Raw genomic sequence first — 10,031 nt, 5'->3', positions numbered from 1 at the left:
TGTAGTGTTTGCTAAAGAGAATGGAAAAACTCTCAATTCAACTTGCTCTTCAAAGACTCCAGTCGGTTTCATACTTAAACATACTATATAAAATTCCTTAAGGTACTTGTTTAGATCTTCTCCAACAAAACCACTAAAGGTTGGTAGAAGATGTATCATTCCGTATTTGAGCTCAAAAGCAACCTCAATTGAAGGGTATTTAATACAAAGGGGTTGTTGCTCTAAAGTTGGCGTTGCCAACTCCTTTAGTGTTCAATTGTTTGCTGCCATATCTTCTTGAGCAAGATTGGAAAATCACTAATAAAATACAAGAAACAATTAAAAACAAAAAAACTAATTAAAGCATATATTAGAACTGAAAATAAAAATTAAAAAATAACAAATTAATTATTACAAAACAATCCCTGACAACACGAAACGACACCAAAAATGATATTACTAAAAGATATACACTAAAAACCTTAACTTAAATTATTATCGTTATTAAGTATAGAACAAATAAGGGTCTTTCCCATAGAAAATTGTTCCTAACTAACAAGTTATTAACAAAAAACTCATAAACCAACCAGCAACAAAAACTAAGTAAAACACCCTATTTAGACTTAATAAAATTAACTAAAACTTTCCAAATTTACAAAGGAAACACTAACAGACATACAAATAAAATTTGAAGGGGTTTAGAGTTAATTTGTTGTTTAAACTAAAATAAAGAATTTAAAGTAGAAAATCTAAAATTGTAGAAAGAGTTCTTAAAAGATTAAAATATGATGTGAATTATAGTTAAGGAATCATCCTCCACCACTAAACATTAATTTAAGTCAATTATCAGAATTACCATTTATTTTCTTTTGAAAAGAGCAACCTTAAGAAAATTACAAGCTCAATTATCTTGATCTTTTCTTAATTAGCTGTTGAGTTAAACAAGCTCTTCATTTAATCTCTTTCTTTGAAATAACCCAAAACAAGTCCACAGCGAATCACAATTTTAATATCTAATCTAATTTATAAAGAAGTTTGTATGTAAAGGGAATAGTCCACATTTATAAAGTGCCCACGCCACCATTGAAAAAGTTAATTTTGAATTTAAATTCGATTTTATTTGTAACAATTTTATATTAGACTATTAATTTGTTTATGATAGTTTGTAAAAGAAGTTTGTATCCCTTACATGCTGCGTTACTTACTAATTTAATGTATGTGACTTTTGTAATGAATATTAATGTAAGATATTTTTCGAACTTTACTTTTATTTGAATTTTTTATTTTAATATGATTAACTCAAATCAAAAACAAAAAAAAATTTATTAGTTATTCGGGGATCGGAGACCTTCGGAAATCCCCTATTATTATTCGGAGAGAGGATAGAGATTCTCTTAAGTAATTCTGACGGAGACGGGAAGGGGATGGGGACATACACAAAATATCGATGATGGGTACGGAGAGATTGGTCCCCTCCCCTCCCCTCCCCATTGCCATCCCTATCCAAAGGGTTCTAGTTCCAAATATTTTGACACCAAAATATTTATCATCTACGATAAAATCACCTGACAAGAAACTTAAAAAAAAAAAATAGAAAGGTTAAAGGTTGTGTTAAGAAAACATATACTCATTATTTTCATAACAATCTTAGCTAAAATTTGGATACACAGATGACATGACATGGATGCCCGCTTGTTTGCTAGCACCTAAAGTTCCTCGATAGACTTTGGCAACCCTATAGAAAATTACAACATTGCCTAAACAAGTACAATTTGTAATATAAACTGGACATTAAAATGGGAAAAAGAAGAAGGAACCTATATGCACAAATGTTATAAATATCACTTTCACATACAAAAAGCACATCAAGAAGACTTCCATATCATCTAGGACCAGACAATTCATCTGGCTGGATGTGAGAAGTTGAGTCGACAATCCAAGTATTATTGGGGTGTGGTGTATGGTTAAAATCTTGCCGGAACATCTCTTCTTTCTGCCATTCCTCCCATCTTTCAGCCAATCCATCGCCTTCCAGCATTCTTACCACCTCTGACATCTTCGGTCGCTCCATTGGGGACCCTTGTGTGCACAGAAGAGCAACCTGGATCAGCTGCTCCACTTCTTCCTCAATGTAGTTGCCCTCCATGTCGCTATCAACCAACTGTTCCAACTTCTTCTCTTTCAGAAGTCCTTTTACCTGAAATTTCAGAATAATATCAGAAAAACAGATAACAGAAAGATCATTATTTTCATGATGACCTAAAGAATGTGCAACTAGCCCCAAATACAAAATGAAATCCCTTCAGTGCTCATCAACGTCCAACATAAGTTCAAAATATAACAAAATTTAATTATCTAGGTCCAATTATTATATAGCAAAAGTTTAGAAATAAGATCAATCAGTTTCGTTCTAACATATAATTCCACCAGACCAGTTAGTTATGCTAAAAGTGGCTCCTCAAGCACACATCATGATGGAATTATATAGACGGCCCAGCCTTTCGGCCTCCCGCCAGAGAGAATGTACATTTTCAGCACAGTTTCAGACAAATTAAAACAAAGTCCAGAAGGAGACCAAAAAGCATTAAGTGCACACAAAAATTAAACATCCCAATTTCCCTATCTTTTTCAAAATCTACCATTAGTTGGAATCAAATATAACTACCGGTTCAAGGTACTCCAAACCTTTTATCTTGGGGAAAATATTGGAGGAAAGAATTATTCTAAGTCACCATTAAGAAATCTTCCTTTTCCAGTGACAGAGATTTGCTAACTAGGCTCCTAACATCCCAAAATAACAAATGACAACCATGGAAGCTCCCCCATTCTACCACCAAGTTAAATAAACCATAAATGGTAAACATTCTGTCTCTGAGTTAAATAAAACCATAAAACGGTATCAAATATTAAAAATTTCTTTCTTTGTTTTCTCTTCCCACTTTCTGCAGAGTAAAATAAACGGGAAAAAAAAGCTTTTCTGATAAATAAAATTGAAAAAAGAAAAAATTGAAGCAGCTTCACTTCCACAAGCAAGTTTGATCATGAGGCAATATTTGCTCACAAATGCATTGCCACCATTCATACTATTTTATGCAAAGATATAAATGGGGAACATAGAGGAGCGGGATGAGGCAGCATGGGACGGATAGTTCATACCCAATCAAGCAGCATAACGTCGTCGTCATTAGCAAGCCGAGCAAGATCAAAAGCTCTCTGCCCCGTGATGAGTTCAAGAAGCATGACTCCATACCCAAAAACATCAGTCTTCTCTGACGACTTTCCAGTAGAGAGGTACTCTGGAGCTATATGTCCGATTGTTCCACGTACAGCGGTTGTAACGTGTGTGTCTTTGTAATCCATGAGTTTAGCCAACCCGAAATCTCCAACAACAGCTTCAAATTCCTCATCCAACAATATATTAGCGGCTTTCACATCACGGTGAATAATCTTAGGGTCACAGTGATCATGCAAATAAGCAAGTCCCCTTGCAGCTCCTAGTGCAATCTGCTTCCGTACAGACCAATTAAGTGGTGGCTGTGATTGTCCACGCTCTGGATAATGCATTAATTCAATCAGAAAAGAATATTACGTCATTAGCACAAGCATGGCAGAATTTGAATCTCAGAGTTCCTAAAATATCTCTACATTTTGGTAGACAGATAATTTGCAATTTCACTTTAAGATCTAATCAGTTTTTATAAAAATGTCTTGATAAATAATTGGTATTTCAGGTTTTCTTCTCAGATTGTATCAGAATGAAGCAGGTGTTCCAAACTGAAGCAAAAACCTCTAACAAAACAATAAAATTGATACACACAAGTATTTGGCAAAGTGAAGGGATTGTATAAGGGACTGCACAAAAGCAATAAAAAATAAATAACTAAAAAACGAAGGAAAACCAGAGACTATAAACATACCTCTCAGACATGATGCCACACTTCCATTAACCATAAAGGGATAGACAAGCAATCGTTCTGTTGGTGTCATGCAAAAGCCACGCAGTCGAAGCAAGTTTCGATGAACAGCCATGCTAATCATTTCTACCTCAGTTTGAAATTGAAGCTCCCCACCCTGGGTACGCTCCTCTTTTAATCTTTTCACTGCCACTAGAGAGCCATCAGTTAAGCGTCCTTTATAAACCTTACCAAATCCACCTCTACCCAGAATGTTTCTGTTGCTAAAATTATCAGTTGCAACTTGTAGTTCACGTAGAGAGAACCTTTTGAGCTGTCCCAAATGAACTTCTGGGTCTTCTTCAGCTGTAAAGATAGAAGATAGATTAAAATTCCATCATACAGAACAACTTAATGAACAATTGATATAGCTTTTTGATAATTCACTAACCAGGTACGTCAAAGAAATGATCCTCTGGTTTCCTTTTTCTCCAATAAGCAAGCGCAATTGCAGGGGCAGCAAACAGCAGAGCAGCACCAGCAGCGACTCCCCCGGCAATAGCTCCAGTGGCGCTGTTACCTGGCAGTGGAAGAGTTGAAACATTTAGATAGAGTAAGTTTATCATTTCTTACATAAATAGAAATTTCCACTAAATGCAGCCCAGGTGGAGTAAGCAAATCTCTGGAACTGAACTATACCATCTCTTTTTTAAGAAAAATTAAGTGGAGGAGCTTCTGAAGTCTAATTGACTTTACATGACAGGCAGCCGAAGAAACTAAAAAAACCATCCATGGCAGCAGATGAAAGCATGCGTGCAAGCTAATCTACTTCAATCAGATTTTCAAATAAAAATGATTGCTCATGACACTCTTTTATACGTGTAGGATATTATAATTCAGGAAAATGTTCATGTGCAGAAGGTAAATAAATTGTTCAAATCAGACCAAATATCAATACCGGCTTTATCATGGCAAAAGTGTCAAAAAATTGAAGTAAAAAAAATAATCAAATACCATGGGATAATAACCTAAAATGCTGAGGTAACAAGGATGAACTCCATTTTCAGTCATAACTAAAAAGAGATAAAAACTGTTATTACTTGGATTTTAATAAAAATAGCAAACCTGAAGAAGCTGTTGGTGGTGTTGGTTGAAGTGGGGGAGGAGGAGAAGGAGGAGGATTATTGAGCTGATTATTAGCAAAACTGCAAAAAGTTAAAAAAAAAAAGGGAAGAAGAAGAAGAAAAAGAAGTTAGCAAATCCCCACAGATCTTCTTTAAATCACTATGAGTTCAACTGGTTTTCCAAGACAATTCAGCTGTAAGAACAAAAAAGAAAGGCCATACTTATAACAAACCTGATTGGAGTGAATAGTGAAAAGGAACCATTGGTCGGAATATCTCCTGTAAGTTTATTATTTGAAAGATCCCTACAATTCATACGGCATTATAAACTTCACATTCTTGCAATATATAATCCTTTGTAATATTGAGCGAGCAAAAACTATTTAATTTGCGAAAAGTTTAGGTATCAGCATAACACTCACAGGACTTGCAGTGAATTAACATTAGTTAATGACCTAGGAATTTCTCCCATCAAGCTGTTATTGTTGAGACGCCTATTCCACAAAATAGAAACCCATCATTTTCCAAATAACCAAAAAGCAGAATGCATTAATAAAATTGACTACACATGCAATTAACCCAAAAAAAAAAAAGGATGAACATAATAATCAGAGACACAACTGAAGATGGAGGGCCCACTGCCTAGTGCCCATAATTTCCATATGGTCCAATTTGTTATAACAGGGAGTATGGAACGCTGAGTAGTGGTATGGAACGCTGAGTAGTGGACTAGATCCGGCTATCAAAAATGATAGCCAATACAATTCTTATTTTATACTAATTATGACTTAGGTTGGAAGGAAGTCAATCAGTAGAGATTATGAATACAAATGCTAATCACATAAAGAATTTAGGGGAAAGGACCACTAAAAATTCAAGTTTAAGTTATAAAGAGTCTCAAGGATCATAAAACATCTTTAAGGTACAGCAGTTTCAACCTACAGCTATCATCCTGAACTGGAAAAACACATCATGAGCTACACAACAATCAAAGATCAGCCAACTAAACTTCATAGTATCAGCACAAAAATTTGGATTAGCCAGTTGCAATGATATCAAGCCACACTGAGCATAATTGTCCGGAAAACAAACAAATAGCAGTCTGTAGAACATTGAAGGAATAGAATTGGTCCGAGGGGTCTGACAGAGCAGGATTCGTGGATTTAAAGATTAATGTGTGTATCAACCTTTTCAAAAGGAGTGATCAACAAGGCTTGAACTTGTAATTTTGGCAACCCAAAACTTTTACTGTTGCACCAATTTTGTGAGTTCTCATTGGTTTTCTTGGTATTGCTTTATATTAGGGATTAATCCAATAAAGTCATGCTAAGAGTAACTTTATAAAGTTTCCTCATAGTTAAACTCTGAATTCAATGAGAATTTTGTTGCTGAAAAAATTACTCAACTGGCCATTCCTATTACGGTGGCCAAAAAAATCACATTATAGATGATTCATTGCATTTTAAATCACTATTAAACAAAGAAAGAAGAGGGTAATACCATTTTTTGTGAGTTCTTTGTTTTATATAATTGTAAAGACATTAATGTGAATTCTAGTAGTAATTAGCGAGAATCATCTATAATTGTCGAACTCTAAGCCTCAGTTGTTCTATTCTTAGCATGACTTTGTTGGATTAAACCCTAATATAACGCAATATCAGGAAAATCAATAAGAACTAACAAATTATGAAAGAATCTAAGTTGTATGTTACTAAAGTCAAGGCTGCAGCACCTGCAATGCAATACATAAACTCATCCATAGGCACTCATGGTAGATGAGGCCAACACTTGGACCCATAGAATGTCCTCATCTAGAATCCACAATTAACGTGTGATTTTGAGATCATTGTTTGACAATTTTCATACACTCAGGCCCTTGATGCCACAATGGAAAAAGTGACCTTTGTTACTAGTTTCATTGTAGCTTTCAGTATTCTGTATGTGAGGCACTTGTATGACATTCGATTATGACATCTGAACGATTATTTTAATTCTTTTGCTGACTCTAAGTTGTGCAATCAATTCTTTATTTAGCTTTCAGTTGATCTTGGTTAAGTATTCTTAACCAAGTTTCCAATTTATCTAAGTTCTAAAATCCTGACCTTCATAGGATTATTACTATACATATTAATGCAATCTGATAATTTCTAACACTTGATTAACAAAATATTGACTCATTTAGTTTAGTTTGAAGAGACAGAAGCTTAAAGTCTTCTCTCTCTCATATTCTCTTTATCATGCAGCAGTTCTCTTCTTCTTCTAGTGATTTTATCTTTTTCTATCCTTTCCATTTCAAAATCCTGAATTTCAAGTTTTACATTTCCTAACAGTTCTTTGCACTGTTCAAACAAACTGAACAGACCCTGTATCTGCTTTAGTTACATCATGAACTTAGAATAATGTTTCAATAATAAATTTACTGCAAAAAATGCCAGAAAGGGTCATGCAACTGTGGTACACAGACAAATATCCAAGAAAGCAGAAAACAGAATAAATAAATAAATAAAATAAAATAAAGCCCACTGTGATATCTAAAAGTTCCACAAAAGAACAAATAAATTTTGTCCTAATTGAGAACCCAGAAAAGAGTTCGCCTAAACCTGCAGGCTCAACTTCATTAAATGTTCAACTGCACCAAAAGCTAAAGTGTCGCACTTCCACCGCAGTCTTCATAATAAAATAGACAGGATCATTTCCAAGAAATAAAGATACCATCCTTCTTTTCATCCTCTACCAACCCATCTAGATATTTGAATCTCACCAGGACTATAATGCAGGATGGATGATCCAACAACTCACCATTACTCTTGTACTCATAGCATTAGTCATATAGATACTTTTTTAATTCACGGAGTTTCAACAGTTAAAATTGAAGAAAAGGCCACTATCCACACAATGAAGCCAAGATCAAAAGGAATCACTACCTGCCAAACTAAAATTCCAACAAAAGCTTCCAGCACTAAAGAGAGAGCTACATAAGATGATTTGATCCCAAACTTCTCATATCTAAATAGCTGACAACAACTCATATCTTCTGTTAGTTGTTAATTTCAACCTGCATATCATACGTATCTACATCCTCAGTAAGAGGAAAAAGGAAAAGAAACAGAATAAACAAGTTGAATCCGCATCAGTTTCTATATTGGCTAAGGTATAGAGGGAATGCGAGCTAGAGCGTACCATCATGCAAGTTATAGTGCTCGTGGTGAGCTCTCATTGGGGGTGCTGACCCCACAGCAGAGCTCCCTAATGGGAGCTTGCCATGCGTGCCATTGCCACCATGACTTGCGTGACAACGCGCACTAGATCAAGCTCCAGTATAGGGGTAGGGGCAAAATTCATATAAATTCGACAAATATAACTTAATTACTTTTGTTTAAATCTGAAACACTGGCTCAAACTGTGGTTAAACAGTGAGAACCACACTCTCTCAGAGACCAATTTACAACAGGTTTCTTGTTGCTTAAGAGAGATATCCCTATTTCACCCTATTCATCTAATATTTGTTCAATACTTTTTCCACCCAAAAACAGACTAGTAGAACACAAAATGTATGTTTGTGTGAAAGCTCGGATGCCCACTTCTTAACTTTTCTTTTCCATGAAACAAGTAAAAGGGTGTATAGCTATATGGGTGCCAACTTGCACAAATTACCACATTCATTAGAAGTAGATGGTTTTGTCAATGAAAAAAATATCAATCATCACAAAAACACAAACACAAACACAAAATTTGTGCCCCATATCTAGATTACTGGGAGTTTCCATGTTGAACACTCATGACCAAGGGAAAGCACAAAAATTAAAGCTCTTAATCTCTTAAATGCATAGATCTTAATTTGCTATCGTTTGATCGACACGTAATCTACTCTACTACTATGTCTAAGCTTGTCATCTTTCATTCCAAACATAGTTGCATCTTCCTAGCTAAACAGTATTTAATTCAAGTACCCAAAGATGTCCTGCCAAACAGACAGGATTTAAGTTTGTCCTTTAACTTCATCAACCGTACTCAATGGTATCAGCATCTTTTTGTATGTGTTTAAGCAGCTGAGACACATATAACACTTCACATGCTTAATCATATTAAACTCCAATAATAAAACTCAATGTTTTCTTAAGGACTTCTAATCAACTTGACAGTCTAGTAAAAGGAAGAAAACTTATGAATGACTTTGACCCTATAAGCCCACCCATTGGATCTTTGAACGTGTATTTCAAAACAAAAAATTTATCCTCCCGTTGTCATATACAAGTGTTGACAACTTGATGTGTTTAGAGGGTATTAAATCTGGCAACTAGTAAAATCCATCAAGCTTTCAAAATCTCAAGATATTCTCTAAAGAGTAATCGGTTGCCTACAAATTATTCAATCACTAAGAAATCAACTGCAAGGATTTCTATGGTTCCAGCTTCAAAATATCAGTGCAATCGTGTCATCCAATGTGCTTTAATTTTGGTAATTAAATAAAGAAACTGCTTTCCTTGTATTAAATTGTTTTGCAATAAACAACTTTCTGGTCCATTTCACAATATATTAGCCCATAAACTTGTGATAGAAAAGTGTGCAAACCATCTCCATGGACACTGAAATCCAGAAAATTGTAACAGAAATTAGATGGTCAGACAAAAGAATGTAATGTGAAAGATTTGTGCTCGTACAGGAAACGTAGTTTTGACAGCTTGCCCAGTGTCGTTGGAATGGGACCATTTAAATTGTTCAAGTACAGATCCAAGCTAACCAAGTTTGTCAAATTGCCAAGCTCCTCAGGAACCTTTCCACTAATGTTATTACTATAGAGTTCCCTGCAAAGGCAAAACTTGATTCAATCATTCTAGAACAATTTAGAAGAGAACTGAAACAATAAAAAGTAGTGGAAAGGGCAAATGCAACTACTGTTATGAAAATTTCTACCATATGCAAAACTGGGCAACCTTCCATCAAGGGCTAGATAGAAAAACAAATTTCTACCTTGACTATGAAGAAGAAAACAAAGAAATTTTAGGAAAAAAAAAAAACCTGTATTATAAAACAT

The 10,031-nt window shown here is 34.8% G+C and overlaps 1 protein-coding gene across 1 annotated transcript in view; it reads right to left on the bottom strand.

Annotated features, from left to right (window-relative positions):
* Window positions 1–1,799: 1,799 nt before the first annotated feature.
* LOC18041991 (BRASSINOSTEROID INSENSITIVE 1-associated receptor kinase 1) overlaps window positions 1,800–10,031 on the bottom strand; it is a 9,891-nt gene continuing 1,659 nt past the window's right edge. The window contains exons 4-11 of the mRNA XM_006432408.2: window positions 9,658–9,801; window positions 5,419–5,490; window positions 5,230–5,301; window positions 4,998–5,077; window positions 4,324–4,452; window positions 3,897–4,238; window positions 3,136–3,530; window positions 1,800–2,176 (exon numbers count right to left, since the gene is read on the bottom strand). Of these exons, the coding sequence (XP_006432471.2) occupies window positions 1,862–2,176; window positions 3,136–3,530; window positions 3,897–4,238; window positions 4,324–4,452; window positions 4,998–5,077; window positions 5,230–5,301; window positions 5,419–5,490; window positions 9,658–9,801 (1,549 nt within the window). The 3' untranslated portion in view covers window positions 1,800–1,861. The remainder of the gene's footprint in view (window positions 2,177–3,135; window positions 3,531–3,896; window positions 4,239–4,323; window positions 4,453–4,997; window positions 5,078–5,229; window positions 5,302–5,418; window positions 5,491–9,657; window positions 9,802–10,031) is intronic.

Source organism: Citrus clementina, unplaced genomic scaffold (assembly GCF_000493195.1).
Source record: "Citrus clementina cultivar Clemenules unplaced genomic scaffold, Citrus_clementina_v1.0 scaffold_5, whole genome shotgun sequence".
In the NCBI taxonomy this organism is placed as follows: Eukaryota; Viridiplantae; Streptophyta; class Magnoliopsida; order Sapindales; family Rutaceae; genus Citrus; species Citrus x clementina.
This window is presented reverse-complemented; position numbering and strand designations above follow the sequence as displayed.